The following is a 19,779-nucleotide window of genomic DNA, read 5'->3' on the forward strand; positions in this document are numbered from 1 at the left end:
CTTTGCCAACAGTGCTTGCAGCATCTCCTTTTCCTTCTCTCCCACCCACCTTCCTACTTTTATCTGTCTCCTCTAGCAGCCACTGTCCCCACTCACCTTTCTTTTCCCCTTCTCCATATTCAGTTTCCTTATTTTACCTCCCCCGCAGCTTCATCTTTCATTTCTCCTTTAACTTTTTTGTCTCTCCCCCACTCATCATGCTAACAGTAACTGATACTTGGAATCTTCAACAATGTTGATTGAGGGTTGCTTAGCAACCCTCCAAATGGCCACCAAGATCTCACAACCTAGTTTCACAATATGTCAGCGGCATACTTTTTTTAAAGAAGCTGACATTGCTGCTTCTATTTTTTTTTAGCCCCCAATGTATTTTTTTAACATTTAATATTTTTCTACAGACCTAAACTTCGCTAAGGCGTTTAGAACAGTAACTCATCTGTCCCTGGCCCACTGTGTGGGTTTTGTTGATCCACACCCAATGGTCCAGTTCAGAATTAGATGTAGTGGTGTTGTTCCTTCTCCTCTGATTCTGGATGAATTAATTGCCTTCTGTTCACCTGTGGCCACAGCATTCCTGAATCAATGGTTAAATATCAGTTCCTGCTTGGAAGGGATGTGAATGTTAAATACTTCTTTTCCTTTTGCAAAACCACTGCTAATTTTTGTCTTAATTTTCTTGTTGTAATTTAATAATTGCACTATTAAAATACTTTAAAAACTGATGTGACTGCAATAAGAAGAGCAGTATTTAAGCTTCTTGGGGAAAATACCCTCCTCTGCAGAAAAAAACCCCTAACAATTAATTCATGAATGCTGCAGCTGTATAAAATAACTAATTAGGCTCTCAGCAAAGGGAGAGATGGAAAATTCCATAGAGAAATGGAATCTTTACTGAAAAGCACGTAATTCTAGAGAAAACACTTAGTAGAATTTTGCCCACGAGAATAGGCATTGTTGGACTTTTTTTTGGAGAATACAGCACATGGAACCACAGTTTTATTTTTAGTTGTAATTGATAGCAAAAAAGAAATGACAAAGCAGGACAAATGTGTGCTAGTGTGGAAGCAGCCCCAATGAACAGTGAGCATTGATTTGTCCTTGGGTTTCTCCAGTCCAAGTCAGATGCTGCATCCATTAAACCATACTGGCTGTCTTTATTGGCTTCGCTGACATGCAGAACACAACAAAAAACTTTACAAAGAAGCCATCATCTTTCAAACTGTAAACTAGGAATTTGTATTACATTTCAGTCTGGTACTTGCTTCAAAATCAATTCTTGCTTCCCATGGCATAGATCCTTGGAATATTGACAGCATTCTCTTTGGTATGGCTAATATGGCTCATGTTCCACCTTTCAAATAAAATTCTAAATCATTTCTACAAAGGAAAGGAAGTTTCTAAAACCTGTTTGTTTCCTTTGTTACGTTTGATTACTTGAATTGTCTTCTTGTGGGATGGCCTGACTTTGAAATGCCTTCCCACTTCTCTTTGTACTTTCACAGGGCCCTATTTTAAGATGAGTGTTCAGATTGGATTAGGCAGTTGCACAATAGCAGGAATTAAAACTACCTTGTCCTACAACTCTCAAGACAGCTTTCTAAACTTAAGTGCCAAAATTGGAAAAAATGTTGACCATATATGATGTCAATGTAAGAAAAAGAAAATCCATGATTTAAGCACAGGCAAAATCAAAATGAGTTCAGTAGCACCTTTAAGACTAACCAACTTTATTGTAGCATAAGCTTTCGAGAATCACAGTTCTCTTCGTCAGATGCATGGAGGGCAAGAAGAAACTGGTCATATACATATATATATATCTGACCAGTTATATATCTGACCAGTTTCTTCTTGCCCTCCATGCATCTGATGAAGAGAACTGTGATTCTCGAAAGCTTATGCTACAATAAAGTTGGTTAGTCTTAAAGGTGCTACTGGACTCTTTTTGATTTTGCTACTACTGACTAACACGGCTAACTCCTCTGGATCTATAAGCACAGGCAAGTTTCTTGGAAGAATTGAAAAGAGATGGGAAAAAAACCCAGCAGAATGATTTGCTCCTGTGGTTCTTTTGGAGAAAACTGGGGGGAAATACTCCGGGATAAGTGATGCCTCCAATTAGCCAGCAACAAAAAAAGCTGGCAGACATTTTTAACAAGTGATGGAGAGAATAGGACATTGAACACATGACGAGAATTCAGAAACATTTCCCCGTATTCTTTGGAAAGGTCATTTTAAAAAGGCAACACCTCCTTTCTTCTTCTTGTTTTGCTGTGTCTTTTTCTCTCTCCTTTGCATACAGAGCTTGAGTCAGATAGAGACTTATGGAGAAGGCGAAAGCCCTGGTGGTAACTGTTTCTCCACTGAGGCGTCAAATGTTGTTTCATAGATCACATTTTCCATTTGTACAAAGGTGGCATAGGGTTCCATCTCATTTTCCTGCAAGAAAACAACACATCCCTTGAGAAGGAAACATGGCTCATGTTCCACCTTTCAAATAAAATTCTAAAGCATTTCTGCAAAGGAAAGGAAGTTTCTAAAACCTGTTTGTTTCCTTTGTTACACTATATTCACTTGAGATACTGTTTTGACTTGCCCCTGTTAGAAACAACATGAAGGGTGACCTTTATGAATGTGGGTTTTTTGCAAAGTGCAGCATACTGGTATCAAAAAGATTTTTTTAAATGATTATGATTAACTGTTGATGATGACTTCTAGAATAACGTGAAGTATTCAGACACCATAAACCTAGTTCAATTAATTTGTGATTGACTGATTTATTGACTTCATTTATACCCACTGTTCTCCACAATGGGGACACAAAGTGATGTACAACATTCTGTCCTCCCAATTTATCCTCTCAACAACCCTGTGAGATAAGTTAGGCTGAAAGGTCACCCCAAAAGCTTCCATTGCAGATGGAAAATATAAGTGCATACTTGTGCAGAAAAAGTATCATCAAGAGGTGGTCAGAGGGAGCTGAGCGCACTGGCAGTGGTGAGAGGCAGCACACTCCCCTTGCTCCTCCAAATGCACCCGGCAGCCAGAGGGAGCTGAGCTCACCAGCGGTGGCAAGAGGGAGTTGAGCAGACTAGATGAGCCACGTAGAGAAAGAACCTCTGCCGGGGAGAAGAGGGGTTCTCTCCCTGTTCTCCCTGGCAGAGGTTCTTTCTCACTACCCTTCCCGTGGAATCTTGCTGGAAAACAATACATGTCCTCCACATGTCAGTCATCTCATCTAGTTCAGCTTTCAGAGATCAATACTGGGCCCCCACCAGGCAGGACATGGTCCAGGGTCCATAGCCCTCCAGATCACCTCCCACACCAGAGGAACATCAAAGGGCCCAAGCAAAGCTGGTGCAAAGGAGGCAAAGTGCAAGGACAGCAGCGCGCCACTTCCCTGTGGCCTCAGAACAGAATACTGAGTAGGATACTTCCTTGCAGGATCCTGGCAAATGAAGCTGCACCAGACCACCCCTTATCCTATTTAAAATGAGACTTGAGAGAGCTGCACTGCTGGATCAACTGATTTGTTAGGTGCAGGCCTGAGCTCCAGACCCCTCAAAGGCCAGTCAGCCAAGCGACTGACTGACTGACTGACTCCTGCAGAGACTAGCCAGCCAGGCACAGAACAATGACAAATCTGTTTCTCAGATCCTCCTTCTTCCCCTTTTAAAAGATTGAGATATTTGCCTGTCTCTAGTCTTGTGCCACTTCACTAGTCCTTCAAGAATTCTCAAAAATAATAGGTAAAACTTCTGAGAGAGAGAGAGGGAGAGTTATGTGTCAACAAGTCACTTCTGACTTATGGCCACCCTGTGAATGAAAGACCTCCAAAATGTTCTATCATTAATAGCTTTGCTCAAGTCTTGCAGACTCAAGGCTGTGGCTTCCTTTATTGAGTCATGCCATCTCATGTCTTCCTCTTTTCCTACTGACATCAACTTTTCCTAGCGTTACTGTTTTTTTCCAGTGTGTCATGTCTTCCCATGATGTGACAGTATGATAGCCTCAGTTTTGTCAGGCTTGATTTGATCAAGAATCCACTTATTTGTCTTTTTAGCTGTCCATGGTATCTGTAAAACTCTCTTCCAACAGCACATTTTTGAGTGAATAAATTTCTGTCTTGTCAGTTTTCTGCATTGTCCAACTTTCACATCCATACATAGTAATGGAGAATATCATGGTATGAGCTATCTTGATCTCCAATTACACTTCCTTACATATAAGGATCTTTTCTAGTTCTTTCGTGGCTGCCCTTCCAAGTCTCACTCTCTTGGTTGCAGTCTTCCTTTTGGATGATGCCTGAGCCAAGGAATAGAAACTCTAACAAATTCAGTTTCTTCATTGTTAACCTTAAAGTTGTATAATCCTCCAGTGCTGATTATGTTTGTCTTATTGGTGCTTAGCTGTAATTCTGCTTTGGAACTTTCTCCTTTAACCTTTATAAGTAGTTGTTTCAAGTTTTTACTATTTTCTGCAGTAATATCGCCTTGACCTGGATGATTCAGGCTGATGACTTGGATGATCCAGGTATCACCCTGCCCTGGATGATTCAAGCTAGCTCAGTCTTGGAAGCTAAGCAGAATTAGCTCTGATTAGTACTTGGATGGGAGACCAGCAAGGAAGTCCAGGGTTGTTACTCAGAGGCAGGCAATTGTAACCAGCTCCGAATGTCTCTTGACTTGAAAACCCAACAGGATCATCATAAATTGCCTGTGAATTGACAGCACTTTCTACCCTCAATGTGGTGTCATCTGCATATGTCAAACTGTTAATGTTCCTTCCACCAATTTTTACTTCTTCTTCATCTAAATCTAATCCATATTTCTTTATATGTCCTGCACATAGATTGAACAGATAGGGAGATAATATGCATTGTTGTCTGACACCTTTGACAATTGAGAGAACATTGGTAAATTCCTTTAGTATGCAGTTCAGTCAGCCCCTGAAGACTGAACTCTCAATTATATCACATTTGCAGGCCAATGGCAAAGCCTCATTGAAACAAATTCTCATTGGCTTCCACAATTTGTGCAACTCACAGTCTAAGTCTGAGACTCTGAGGTCAATGAATAAATGAAATCAAATTTACCACATGAAGTAGAGTCATGGATCCACAATAGAGATGGGCACGAACAGAAAAAAAACCTGAACATGATGTTCGTTGCTTGTTGCCATCCACGAACAGGGACTCATGAACACTTACGAACATGACCTGTTCACAAACATGTTCATGGTTGGATGTTCATGGGGGCCAGCAGGCTTTCCTCGCCATCATCGAAGTTTGGTCAAAGATCCCTACTGCACCACTCCCAGAAACCTGACCTGAGCAGGCAGCAGGAAAGGTACCAATAATAAACAATAGCTTGGCCCAGATCCTGGCAGCAGCCCTGGAATTTGAAGGGGTATATCCCTATCCCACCACTCACAAAGAAAATTCAAGCTCCAATGCACTCTCTATCAAAATGCCAACAGCAGCTTTCTCTCCCTCTCCACTGTCAGCAAAGCCAGAGCTGGGAGCCCCCCTCCCCCCTGGTCTTTGCTCCCTTGTAACAAATTTGGAGCTACCACACTTGAAAGGAAGACCCGCCTATCAAGCTAAATTGGTCTTAGACTGGGGTTTCCAGGGCAACAGCAGGATTTCAGAGTTCAGAGAATCCCTGCCTATGTTTCCAAGGGAATTGATTGCAGGTGCCAGACTGTCTGGCTTGACGAACAGCAGTGAACGAGGCTTGCAACGACCACCTGTTCGTTTAGAATGGGGCCTCACGAACAGCTTGTTCTCGAACAGCAGATCAGGCTGTTCATGCCTTTTTTTGTTCGTATTGCTGTTCGTGTCCATGTCTAATCCACAACTGTTTATCAGCTACTAGGGGAATCAATGCTACCTCTATTTTAAACACACACACACATTTCTCCCTATGTAGTTATCCTGATCTGTATCCCAGCACTTTTCTTAGGCAGAATAATAGTAAGCAAAACTTGCATGGCATGACAATATTGGCTAGGATGATGTACATGCATACAGTGAAAGAGCTTTGTTCCCTTCTAATGCAAAGATTTTCACAGCTGAGTACATTACTCATTTATTTGTCTCACCTGGATGCTGTGTCTTGGATTTCTTTCTGGGCTTTTAGATGTTTCGACTTCCCTTTGCCTGCTAGAAAAGGAGAATATAATCAGATTGCATTTCTCCAGCTGAATACAACCCCAAATCAGTTTGGATCACTAAAGCGAGCTCTCATATCAAGTTACTAAGTATTCCTTTTGCTTCTCCAGCTTGATCACTGTTGCAACACAACAACTCATAAGACCGAGTGCCCAAGTTTCAATGCTAAGGGACAATTCATCCCCAGGGCAAAGGGTTTTCACCTCAACCCAAGTGCTAGTGTTAGTGCTTATTTCCCTGAATGGCACAATGAGAGTCTCTTACCCTTTATCCTATGGATCATTTCCCCAAACCCAGAGGCCAAAAAGCACAAATATATACTGTGCTGTTTCTCTGTTTGAAACTGGTGATCATGGTGGCAGCTGATTAGCAGTATGATCAGTAAGCATACTGTTATTATGAAGAAGTTGAACAACGGACTTGCATAAGGCCTTTGTCATACATACTTTCCATAGAGCAGTCTGCCAAGGTAGGTGAGAAGAAAAATCAGAACAATTCCCAGGAGAACAGCAAGGACGGAATACAGAATTGGCACTTTAGAACCCTTCAGTTTTTCTCCATTTTGACCTGCAGATTTGCAAACAGCCAGAAAAAAAGTAATTAGCAGCAATCAGTGAGTAGCCAGCCAGCTGTGACACCAAGATGTGGGTTGGCAAGGTGATGTCACTTCTTGTACTGACATCATCATGCCAGCCAGGGGAGCGTGCACATGAATGAAACAAAGAGGTTAATCCGCACCCCCCCCTGCCCCTGGGTCTGGTATTGTTCCAGTTCCCATCTGGTAACCCATTTTTAGCCATAATCAAGGCTTTCCCCCAGCATACTGGGTTTTTTTTCATAGCAGTGATTTGAGAATAATTTTTAAAAGAATAATGTGAACAGCATTAAGAAAGCTTCATAAACAGGGCCTGGTAGCCAGCCAGCATCCTAGTTGAGGATCTTAAACAAATCAATATGAAGGTCCCATTTTTCTGCAGATTCTTTATGGAAATCATTCCAAAAAGAATCATTTCAATCATTTCTGTGAAAGAAAACGTTATAGCTGAGCACCAAGGAGGAAATACCTATAGCAGTAAGGGAGATTTTTTCCTTTTAAGAAATATAGGCCCAAAATAAAATGGCTGGCCCTGAGTCTAAGAACCCTAGAACACATTGCCTGCGGATTGAAACAGTGTATTCATTTGTTTAGAATATTTATATATTTTTTGCTCACACAAGTTGCTAAGGAAGCTTACAACATAAAATCAGTTCTTACAATCAACAATTAAAATCAATTGAATGATCAAACACCAAAAATGCAGTCAATGACACCAAGACAATGAAGGGAAAGCAGCAGCCACCAGAAGAAGACCATCTAAGAAACCATTGATAATGAAGTAGATAACATGAGACAGGGAAGAATAAATGTTGGCAGGTAGAATGTGTAGATTTGCAACACCCACTTATTTCTAAAACTCAGAGGTTGCCATTTAAACTAAAAATGATGAATGTTACTATAGAACAAATGCATAAAAATGTCAGGTCCAGAATGCTTTCTTGTATGCCTTTGCTTAACCGACTCCATTTTTAATCCTTTCAGTGTTTAAGTGCTCTCTTCACAGGTGCCAAGGTTCCCAGGCGGCTATCTCACAGAAAAGGATTGTTTTGGCTACCGACGTGCCACCATGAATCGGCCTTGAAGAACTTTCGCTTTCCTAACTTCAAAGGGGTTGTTTTGAGAACTGTGGGGGGAGGTTGGGCCTGCTGTGATCTGTTACTTTGTACCTCATGCTTTGCCTGTCATTGGTAACAATGCATATGTACCATCCTGAATATTGTATTCAGGCTAGTGGACTATAATGAACTAATTCTTCAGTAAAAACCTTTTGGAAACAATGGACTGTTGTCTGATTGCAGGAGGTAGTCTGGAGTAAGGACATTATCTAGCCACAGTTCTGACAAAAAACAGGAAAAACATGAAGAAAGATTAGAACCTAAAAATAAAGGCAAACAAGTGAAAGATGATGATGAAGCAGTATAAAATAAAGGAAGTTGCTAAGGTTTAAAGAGAAAGCCTTTAGCTGAAAACAGAATATGTACACATTGGAGGCTGTTCTGATAACTCTTTTTTATTAAAAAAAAATGTATTCCGCCCTCCCTGCACAGGCATGCTCAGGGCAGATTACATCCAATAAAACATTCATGTAAATTTATACTTTAAAATAGTTAAAACCAAAACAATCCAACAATATAAATTCTTAAAATTCACAAGATGACAGCAATCAACTAATAGAAGGCAAACAATCCACTTAAAATACTGGGTGGTGGATCCCTCTGACAGGGAGGGATCTGATGTTCCCTTCTCCTTCTCTACTTAGATCGGTAGGAGGCCTAGCCTGGCCTCAACCATATGCCTGGCGGAACATCTCTGTCTTACAAGCCCAGTGAAAGGATAATAAATCCTGCCAGGCCCTGGTCTCATTAGACAGAGAGTTCCACCAGGCTGGAGCCAGGACAGAAAAGGCCTTGGCTCTGCTCGAGGCCAAGCAGGCCTTCCTGGGGCCAGGGACCATCAATAGTTGTTTTCCTCCTGACCAGAGTGTCCTCTGGGGCACATACAGGGAGAGGCGGTCCCACAAATATGTTGGTCCCAGTCCGCATAGGGCTTTATAGGTCAATACCAAAACCTTTAATCTGATTCGTACTCCACTTGGCAGCCAATGCAGCCGGCGCAATACTGGTGTTATATGTGCACCACTTGGCGCTCCAGTGATGACATGCCCCGCTGCATTTTGAACCAGCTGCAACCGCCGGATCAGATTCAAGGGAAGCCCTGCGTAGAGCGTGTTACAGTAATCCAACCTAGAGGTGACCATTGCTTGAATCACTGTAGTTAAGTCACGGGTCAAAGAGGACTGCAAAAAATGGGAATTACAACTAAATAGAGAGATAAGATCTATACTATTACCTGACTGAAGACTTAAAACACAAGACTTGTTCCAAGCTGGATGGGAAATGTAGCAAGTTACGTTATACTCTTGAGAACTGGTGATATTATATGTGCTTATGGTGGTCTCTGTGCCATTTGGCAAAGTTTTCTTCACAGTGCTAGAATACCCTTTCAGGCCCCATGTGATCTGTGCAGCTGGTTTTCCTGCAGCAGCCATACACACAGCAGTTCCATCATGGTCATATGTCAGGATCACCTGAGGAGGCACTGAAGTAAAATGGAAGAAGGAGTCAGTTCAATTTACCAAGCAAAGTAGGAAAGCATGGCTAGGTAAAAATAAAAAGAATGCAGTCACATATGCTGTTGATCTCTATGCTGAGGTCATGGAAGGGGTTTTGAACAGAAGTGCTGCTTACCTGATGAGTAAAGCCATTTCCATAGTAAACATATTTCCATCCCTGCCAGCATTTTGAAAATGCAGAGCGTGCAGTTTCAAGTACTGAATCATCCACTAGCCCTTGTACTACAAAGCCCATTAGGTCAAGAGTTTAACGATATTTATTCAGAATGCAGACTGGCTGGCTGTACTGCTCCATAAAACAACTTCTAAACATGCTGTGGTTCTGCAAGCCCCGTTTGACTGGAGGAAAGAAATGCTTGCAAATGGAAAAGCATAGTACAGGTCCTAATCCTGTTAAGACCCTGCTTCCCTTATCAAGGACTTTCTAGATACCTAAGTACTGTTTAAAAATTGTCAGCTAAGTGGAAAAGCTTTCAGCCATGGAAGGTGCCTTCTTGTGGTGCCAGTCAATAACATTTTTGGGTGTCATTCCTTGAAAAAAACATCCCAAAAGATAATAAAACCCATACCAGCATAGATACTGCTTGTTTTGATTTAATATGTGATTCCAGAGAGCATGACTGGGGGAGATATGAAATCCTCTCTCTTGCACAGTGGTTAAATAGGGATGCTACCACATATCAACCACCCAGCCTCTGTCAGCCACCCGATTGCCCAGTCGCCAGGAGGCTTGAGGTCCTCCTAGGTGGATCTGGAGGTTCGGGAGCTGGCATGCTGGGGAGTTGAGGGGGTGGTGTCTTGGAGAGGCACCTTGGTTAATCAGCGGAGTGGAGAGGAGGGGAAAGAACATGTTGACTGGGCTGACGGATGGTCACCAAAGAGAAGGTCTAAGGAGAGGAGTTTGGAACCAGTATTGGACTGGTGCCTTACCTGCCCTTGTTTGGGAAACTGAAACAGCTTGCAATGGATTGCACTTGAGAGACCATTGGAGGCAAACCTGGAAATTAGGCTGCCCCATTGCACTGAATGGCCTAGAGTTGGAGCTATGGGTTGTATGTCAAATTGGCTGAGGGGTCGTAGATTTATTATTGGCTACAGTTTGGAAATCTTTCTGGGGTCATTGGAATCTTGTATTGGGGAGTCGATTTAGCCTTGCTGAGGCTTGAAAATGGGCTAATGAGATGCCCACAATTAGTGTTGTTGGGATAGTAGTAAGTCTTGTACCCAATAAATGTGATTGGGGATATGGGGTAATGTTATAAGTATTCTGGGACTTATATGGATGTTAACTGAAGGGAGCTGAGCTCTTTTGTTGTGTTGTATTGCTGTGGGTATGTTAAGGGGTGGAGGTTGTGTGTGTGTGGGGGGGGGGGGTTGAGAGGGAGGAGACCGGAATGGAGCTAGGGTTCCCAGTGCTCCAGGGGTGAGGGAGGTATGGCGGTGGGACGTGGCTTTGGAATGGAAGGCCATGGAGACGTGGTAGGGCTCGGTGTTCTTCCAACCTTTGTCCCATCCTGAGGCATGCTGGTTGTGGGGCTAGGAGGATGAATCGCCTCCCTCCAACACTGCTGTTGTGTAATGCCAGGTCCATTAATAATAAGACCAAGACACTGCAGGATTTTTTGCGGTGGAAAATGTGGACCTGGTTTCTGTGACCGAGACCTGGGTGAGGGAAGGCAAAACAGTCGCCTTGAAAGAACTGCCCCCCCCCAGGTTTCTCAGTCCTTCATCAGTCTTGGATGGATGGCCAGGGGAGGGGTGGCTATACTCATTTGAGAGTCTTTCTCCTTCAAGCCACTCCCCGCACCAAAGATCACTGGCATTGATTGTGTTGGCTTGATGTGGGGTGCTGAGGAGAGCTTGGCAATCTATTTGGTGTACCGACCACCTAGCACACCAATAGCTACCCTATCGAGCCTGTTGGAGGTGGTGGCAGGGTGGGCCTTGGAGCACCCTAGGCTGTTAGTCTTGGGTGATTTCAATGTCCATGTCAATGATGCCACCTCCTCTCAGGCTGCGGACCTGGTGTTATCCATGGCAACACTAGGGTTCTCCCAATTTTTTTCAGCTCCCACGCATCTAGCAGGATACAGGTGGACCCTTGATGCCACTGAGGTGGTGCCATGGTCAGACCACTTTGTCCTGAGGGCTCATCTGGGAGTGCCAGCCCCCTCATACACAGGTGGCGAGCTGATTTATGCTCACCCGCGGAGACTAATGGATTCATTTGGTTTCCAGAATGCTCTGTGGGATCCGATGCCCCTTGGCGGTTTGTTAGATGAGCTGGTGGAGGACTGGTATGGCCATCTCTCTGAAGCCATCGACAAAATTGCTCCCCATTGTCCTCTGTGCTCCCACACCAGACTAGCCCCTTGGTATATGGAGGAGCTATGACGGATGAAGTGGGAACTGAGATGGCTTGATCGAGTGTGGCGGCGGAATTGGGGTGAAGAGGCAAGATCATCTTATAGAGCATTTATGAAGGCCTATGAGGTGGCTGTGAAGGTGGCGAAGAAGGATTACTATGCATCTGCAAGCTCACGCCCGGAAAAATTGTTTCAGGTAGTTCAGTCTTTGGTCTCCCTCTCACAGGGAGACTGCCAAATTGCAAATTTGGCAATTAGCTACGAGGCTTTGGGGAGCTTTTTTGCAGATAAAATCTTGTCCCTCCATCATGACCTGCTAGCTACAGTTGATACAGTAAGGGAACTGGAGACCCCTTGGCTGTCTTCTGGTCCAATTCTGGATCACTTCAGTCTGGTCTCCCAGGAGGATGTTGACAGGATCCTGCAGCTGGTGAGGCCCACTACATGCCCCTTGGACCCTTGCCCTTTGTGGCTGGTTAGGGCCAGCATCGATGAGCTGAGGGCCCCATTGGAGGCCATTATTAATGTATCACTGAGCTCCGGGGTTTTCCCCGGGGCATTAAAGGAAGCCGTAGTGAGGCCCCTTTTGAAAAAGCCTACTTTGGACCCCACTGACTCATCCAATTACTGCCCAGCTTCGAAGCTCCCATTTCTGGGTAAGGTGATTGAGTGGACAATGGTGGAGCAGCTGCAGGATTTCCTGGAAGATGCATCGAGCCTGGACCCTTTCCAGTTCGGCTTCCGCCCAGGTCACGGGACTGAGACAGTGCTGGTCGCCCTCATGGACTATTTCCATAGACATCTGGATCAAGGCAGGTCGGTGCTGCTGGTGTTGTTAGATCTTTCAGCAGAATTCGACATGGTTGACTATGAATTGTTGACCCACTGTCTTGCTGATGTGGGGATTCAAGGGACTGCCTTGCAGTGGCTTTTCTCCACGGTCGGGGACAGAGGGTGGTGCTGGGGGAGAGGTTATCAGCACGCCAACCATTGTTGTGTGGCGTCCCGCAGGGGGCAATACTCTCCCCTCTGTTGTTCAATCTTTATATGCTCCCCCTCACCCAGCTGGTACGGAGTTTTGGACTGGGTTGCCATCAGTATGCGGATGACACCCAGTTGTATCTGTTGATGGACGGACGGCCTGGCTCTGCTCCCAGTGCCCTAATTAGAGCTCTGGAGGCCATGTCTGGATGGGTGAAGTAGAGCAGACTGAAGACTAAGATGGAGGTCCTGTACTTGGGTTGTGGGATGACAGATGTGGGGATCCAGCTCCCGGCCTTTGAAGGGGCACCACTTGTGCCTGTTTCATCAGTCAGGAGCCTTAGGAGGATGCTGGACTCCTCTTTATTAATGGAGGCCTAGGTCATGGCAGTTGCCCAGTCTGCCTTTTCCCATCTTCGGCAGGCCAGGCAGCTTGCCCCCTATCTCGCCGCCCATGACCTAGCGACAGTGATCCATGCAGTGGTCACCTCCAGATTAGCTCGCTCTACGCAGAGCTTCCCCTGGGCCTGATCAGCGGGTCCAGAATGCTGCCGCACGGGTCCTGATGGGAATCCCATTCAGGGTGCATGTGACTCCAACTCTGCAGCAGCTACACTGGCTCCCCGTGGAGTTCTGGATCAGGTTCAAGGTTTTGGTCTTGACCTATAAATCCCTAAATGGACTGGGACCAACATACCCGAGGGAACTGCCTCTCCCCATATGTACCCTGGAGAGCATTTAAATCTGCAGATAAACACCTACTGGGGGTCCCTGGCCCCAGGGAGGCTTGACTGGCCTCGACCAGGGCCAGGGCTTTTTCTGTCCTGGCCCCTACCTGGTGGACCTCTCTGTTGGAAGACACTCGGGCCTGCCAAGATGTTGTATCTTTTTGGCAGGCCTATAAGACAGAGATGTTCCACCAGGCATGTGGTTGAGGCAGCAAAGGATCCATCTAATCAGCCTCCCTGCTGGTCTCCTACCAGCGGAGGGGCTATATCATCATCTCCCCCCCCATGTATGATGAACTAGTGTTGAGTTATAAACTCACACCTCCACCCTCTTTTTATGTGTATGATGTACAGGGAAAGGGGTTGTGATTTTATTGTGTACTTACTGTAATTTTATCCACTGCTGTAACCCACCCTGAACCCGCTCACAGGGTGGGTGGGCTATAAATTGAATAAACAACAACAACAACAACATACGGTGAATTTTGAAAGTATATTGCAAGAACATTTCAACAATATAATTGAGCTTTTTCTACTTTCCAAAGTGTTTCATAGTGAATCTAGGAAAAGCATTTCTTTTACTGCATACCAAGAAGTATTCCCTTTGTTCTGTCTGTTTACTTTGACACTTATCTATCATCAACCTCAAACTGTTTTTCCCCTGCTTTGTGCAGTCTTCCATACTTCTCACTTAGCTGTGCTTATCCTTTCTATGTTCATGAATATTGTGCAACCAGATAAGATTTGAAAAACATTTATTATTAATGTGCCTGAGAATCTGAGAATTTCTTGAGTAAAATTTATGTTCAGATCTTGTGTGTGTTATGTGCCATCAAGTTCCTTCCCATTTATGGCCAGTCTATGAATGAATGACCTCCAGAATGTCCTATCATTAACAGCCTTGCTCAGATCTTGCAAACGGAATGCTTTGGCTTCCTTTATTGAGTCGAGCTGTCTCATTTTGGGTGTTCTGCTTTTCCTATAGCCTTCAACTTTTTCTAGCATTGATTTTTCCAGTAAGTCTTGTCTTCTCATGTGGCCAAAGTATGACAGCCTCAGTTTCATCATTTTAGTTTCTAGGGAAAATTCAGTCTTGATTTGATCTAGAAGCCACTTATTTGTCTTTTTGGCTGCCCATGGTATCCGTAAAACTCTCCTGCAGCACCTCATTTCAAATAAATCAATATTCCTGTTGAAAGCATTGTGTCCCCACTCAAACTGTTTTCTGGACCACCACGGACTTATCTCCTCTACATCTCATGTTACTAGTCAGCACTCCCCTACTATAGGCTAAGTTTTGTTTTTCCAAACTCTTTCACCTTCATACTTCCTATTTGGAAGCAGTCTCAATGAGGCCCAATATCCACCGCTTTATCTATGTGACTGTCTCATAAATACAGCAGTGGATATTGGGCCTCTATCCCAGAGGGCCTTTCTCTCTCATTGTTCATGTGGAAGTGAAGGCAAAGGAGAGACATGGGGTTGCCAACTCTGGGTTGGGGAATTTACTTAGATCTGGGGGTGGAGTCTGGGGAGGTCAGGATTCGGGGAGGGGGGAACTCAGCTGGGCATAATGCCACAGAGTCCATGCTCCAAAGCAGCCATTTTCAGTTCCAGGGGAACTGATCTCTCTCAGCAGGAGATCAGTTGTAATTCTGGGAGACCTCCAGGCCCCACCTAGAGGTTGGCATACCTAATTTATAATGAGAATGATCATTCTGGCCAATATTAGTTTTACATCAGCATTTAAAACCTTTTTGAAGCAAAAACCATTTAAAACCTCAAATGAGAAAATGCCCTCTGTGAGTAAGAAGTACTATGTCACTTCTGTGTTGTACATTCATTAATAGGTATGGAATACTAGCAGTAGAAGTAGATATGCTTGAAGAATAGCACAAAGAGTCCTTACCTAACACGGTTAGAGCATATTCATGACTGAAAGTGCCCGTATCGATTGAACTAGAACACTTGTAAGTTCCTTCATTGAAAATCTTCAATGGCTTTATAAGAAGAGCATATTCTTGATCAGGTCTAGATAACCAATTGATGTTCTTCTCACTGCAGTTTGTATGAGATACATTTTTGCTACTCATGTAGGATAAATGACATTTTGTCCCATTTTTAAATTTCACATTCCATACTGTTAGCAACGTTCTTTGCCATTGCCAAGGATATACCAATGTGACTGACGTACCAATCACCGCAGATTTATTGGATTTTTCTGTGAGGAAGATACAGAAAGAAAAATAGAGTTGGGGGTGTTGAAGTTGAAATTGGGTTTCTGTGAAGATTTGGACATCCAGTGCCCTTAATTCAAACATAATAGTTAAGTTGCAGACTTTTAAAATAGTCAATAGGTGGTACATGAACATGACCCCTCTAAAGCTATCTCACATTTCTTCTAAACTGCCACTACTGTGCTGGAAAGGTTTCGGAGTTGTGGGCACTTTTGCACATTGTTGGTGGGAATGCCATCTACTTGATAAATTTTGGAAAGATACCCTAATTACAATCAAAGAGATAACAGGTTATGAAAGCCCCTTCTCTCTCGAATTAATCTTTTTGGATTTGTGGGAAAATCATAATATCCCTAAAATCAGAAGAGATCTAATAACAACCCTACTTACTGCAGCTAAAAGTGCTATTGCTTTATTATGGATATCAAAACAAATCCCACCCTCAGAAATCTGGTTTGACAAAATCTGGGACCATTTTATCTTAGAGAAATTACATGATAAACTATACCAATCTGAGCATTTCCCAAATGAAACAAACTTCTTAAACAAATGGTTCCCCTTTTTTGATTTTATAGAAAAAAATAATCTCCAACCTAACTCTAAGCTTTTTCAATCCCTTATAATTCTATATGTCACTGTATTTAATTAGCATCTGCTTTGTTGTTTATATGTACATATGTTATAACATGTTTACTGTTATCCTATGCTTGTTAAGTTTTATTTATGGCTTCTGCTATACAGACCTATTTTTTTGTGATTTACCTACTCTTAATTGTACTGTGTATGCGCTCAAAGTTTTGTTTATTTGAAAAAAAGAAAGAAATTGGGTTTCAGTGAGAATCTGTGCCAGAATCCTAGCCCAAGACCCCCGCCCCAAACATTCTCTGCTAAATATCAAACTGACTCACACAAAAAAAGTAATTTTTCTGAATCTATCATATAAGCTGTAATTTAAAATTCATGTCCATAGACATAGGAATGCTTTAAAGTCCAGTTTATGCATATTAGCCATAGCCTTTACTTTGCCTGTTGATCAAGCCATTTTATATTATAAAATGAAAGACGCCACATGGATGTAGTGTCCTTACCTGAGCTACAATATTAATACATTTGAAAAGGGAGCCAACGTTACCTTCTGCCAGCTGAGTTGCAGTCCTGGTCACCATTACTGTGCTAGCTGAATTATTGACAAGATGTTGTACAGAGTTGTTTTGAACAGGCCCTCTTTCTGGGAATGACCCTAGAAAGAGTCAGGATACAAAACCATAAAACTGCTCTCTCTCATGTATGTGCATGCGTGCATGTATATGTATATGTGTATGTGTATGTATATGTATACACACATACACATATATACACAAATACAAAAACTGATCAAGCAAGTAAGACATAAGTTCATGTGCCTATGCCTGATGGTTATCAAAATATATTAATAAGACCTACTATCTATATGCAGGTTCAGCAGAAGTTCCCAAACCCAGAGCATCTTTCACGATTTCTTTTCTAGAAACTGTTGTCTACTATATCTTTAACATCACATTACATTAAAAGGAATTATTAGATGTGTATGTTACTCCTGAAAGCAGAACTAGACATTTATATCCTATGACAATTTTGTTAAAACAAAAATTACACAAATGTATTTGGGCTGTATTCACTACTGCAAGTCAATTTCCAAAATATCTCAAGGTAGTTAAATATTACACACACATACAACTTTTTGGGTGACAGAAATCAGTTTTGCAACTCCCAGAAATGGTTTTAAACATCTAAAGCCTTACTGTACATGAGATGGAAAGTTTCTTTAGTTCCCCCCTCTTTTTTGCATACTTAATCACTCATATCAGTTCTGTGGAAGTCAGATCATGTTTTTCTGAAAAGAGGGAGAGGCTGAATCCTTCCAAAGCACTTAACAATGATTCTCTGGGTCAATGTAGTGGAATAAATCTAGACAGGTGAACTCCTCACTGAGTCTAAATTCCCCATTCCCTGGGTTCAGTAGAGGCAGCTGTGGGGCCATTCTCACAATCCCAACAAAGAAAGTCAAGATAGAAGAATAACTTGAAGGATGGATGGATGGATGGATGGATGGATGGATGGATGGATGGATGGATGGATGGATGGTCTGCTATCTCTGCAAGCGGGCTCAGAGCGGATTCACAACATATAAATACATATAATTAAAACATATAATAAAACATTGGTAGCAATGTTACCGTTGGTCAGCTTTTGTTACTTAGGTTTTGAGGTCTACTTAAAAGTCTGTGTTAACCAACTCCAGACACAGGAGTTTGGTTTACATTTTTGTGTAGGATTGGATCCGAAGCCCAGTTTTTCTTAAGAGAAAGCGCTTCCATCTATGACTTGGGCATATGTATTCTCATGTTGTATTCATGTTTATGTAGAACTATATAGAGCTATATTCTATGAGCATACTTTGTAATATATAGATGATGAATATGCACACTGAGGAGATTTTTGTAACACTTAAATTTTGCTACATTGTTGTTACTATTGTTGTTCTAGTCAGCCATCATGGTGGTTCACTCCTTGGTTGCTTGCTTTTTACTGTGTTTTTTTACCCTTCTTATATCTACCTGATCTGTTTGGATTGGCAGTATTTTTGTACTTCCACAATTTTGCAAAATGTGATTCAAACCTGTCAGGCAGGCATTCAAATCATTCGCTAAACAGAGCCAGTGATTGGTTCACATCAAATCACCAGAGTCAAACACACAGTAAAATTCCACAGTGAACTTTTGTGGCATCCCACATTGTGTATAATGGCCTTTACGGTTCCAACAAGCAAACATACATTCTCAGGGAACACCGGCTGAAACTGATCCCAGGCAAAAGTAACAAGACATTTCCAAGCAGTGAGGTGTGATACAGAGAATCCCAAGAGACCTTTTTAAAAAGAGATTACAAGAAAATGACTTCATGGTAACTCCATGATTAAAGGTGTACTTACCAACTGGCACCACGATCACTGTGATAGTGAGCAGGATTCTGGCAACCCAGGTTTTCATAACAAAATGAATGTCAGAGATCATTCTCTCACCACCATTCTCTCACCACCACAACCATTGTGTTGTATATCTAGCCTCTCTCATGATGAACATCTTTTCATGCAGTCTGCTCCTTTCCAGCTGACATCCAAGTCTCCTTTTCACATCCCTAGCTTTCAGCACTAAGTCTGTGTGTTCCAGACTGATTAGGTCCTTATGGCTTGGAAAGTTCCTCTTTCTGCCTTGTCATTCATTATACAGGGCTTCCTGTGCTCATTGTCAAAAGTGAACATTGCGGAAACAGCTCATGCCACTTTGATCATGGTTTCTCTGCAGAAAACTGATGTCTTGGTGCAGATAAGCTTCTCCTGTAGAACCTGACGGGGAAAAACCAACCAAGTCTAACCTCCATATACAGAAGGTAGTTTAAATCTAAATCAGAAATTTCAGAGAAGGGGAGACAAGTTGTAGCTGGAATACTTTGTCTGTGCTTTGCTTCAAGCCACTTCTCTGTTATTCTCTCTCTATTCTCCTGAATCAAGGAAAATAAGTAAATAATAAATAAAAGTACACTTTATTTCCTGCTATAGGGATTCCCCAGAGGTATAAGTGACAGAATTGACTTTTAAAAGTGCAAAGTAAAAAACTTCATTATAGACAGAGGCTGTGGGATTAGTTCCATTCACATGACTTGCAGCTGGGCAGCCAGAAGCTTACAGTGGCCCAAAGAAAAAAATGATCTTCACTTCAAATGAAGTAAGTCCAAGTGACACAGCAATTACAGTTTGTAAAATACAAATATATTATTTGTGTCAGTTCTGAAATGCAAATTAAGATTAGTTTTGCATTGATACTATACTAGAAAGAATGTACAGCATTATTGCCTATTCCTGATCCTGTAACATGTCTATCGATAAATGAATCATTTATGTGACAAGGCAACAATCATTTTTACCCCAACAAAATTAGGAGGTAAAGGAGGTTGTACCTGGACTTGCTAACTTTATACAATATTTCTGTTCATAGCAAATTAACCTGAAGATGGCAAATGTCAATCAGG

At 42.5% G+C, this 19,779-nt stretch overlaps 1 protein-coding gene across 1 annotated transcript; it reads right to left on the reverse strand.

Moving 5' to 3' along the window:
• Nucleotides 1–1,937: 1,937 nt before the first annotated feature.
• CD200R1 (CD200 receptor 1) lies at nucleotides 1,938–18,883 on the reverse strand. The gene is made up of 7 exons (XM_054974632.1): nucleotides 18,683–18,883; nucleotides 16,844–16,951; nucleotides 15,384–15,695; nucleotides 9,117–9,365; nucleotides 6,616–6,736; nucleotides 6,100–6,160; nucleotides 1,938–2,436 (listed from the first exon to the last, which is right to left on the reverse strand). The coding sequence occupies exons 1-7, from the start codon at nucleotides 18,762–18,764 to the stop codon at nucleotides 2,320–2,322; spliced, it is 1,050 nt and encodes a 349-aa protein (XP_054830607.1). The 5' UTR covers nucleotides 18,765–18,883; the 3' UTR covers nucleotides 1,938–2,319.
• Nucleotides 18,884–19,779: the final 896 nt, after the last annotated feature.

This window comes from Eublepharis macularius, chromosome 3, assembly GCF_028583425.1.
Source record: "Eublepharis macularius isolate TG4126 chromosome 3, MPM_Emac_v1.0, whole genome shotgun sequence".
In the NCBI taxonomy this organism is placed as follows: Eukaryota; Metazoa; Chordata; class Lepidosauria; order Squamata; family Eublepharidae; genus Eublepharis; species Eublepharis macularius.

Coding starts and splice junctions, on each gene's coding strand:
- CD200R1 (XM_054974632.1), bottom strand. CDS start 18,764: ATGATCTCTGACATTCATTTTGTTATGAAAACCTGGGTTGCCAGAATC. Junction 6,161..6,615: donor GGCAGACTGCTCTATGGAAA/GTATGTATGACA, acceptor CTCCTTTTCTAG/CAGGCAAAGGGAAGTCGAAA. Junction 2,437..6,099: donor ATCCAAGACACAGCATCCAG/GTGAGACAAATA, acceptor GTTTTCTTGCAG/GAAAATGAGATGGAACCCTA.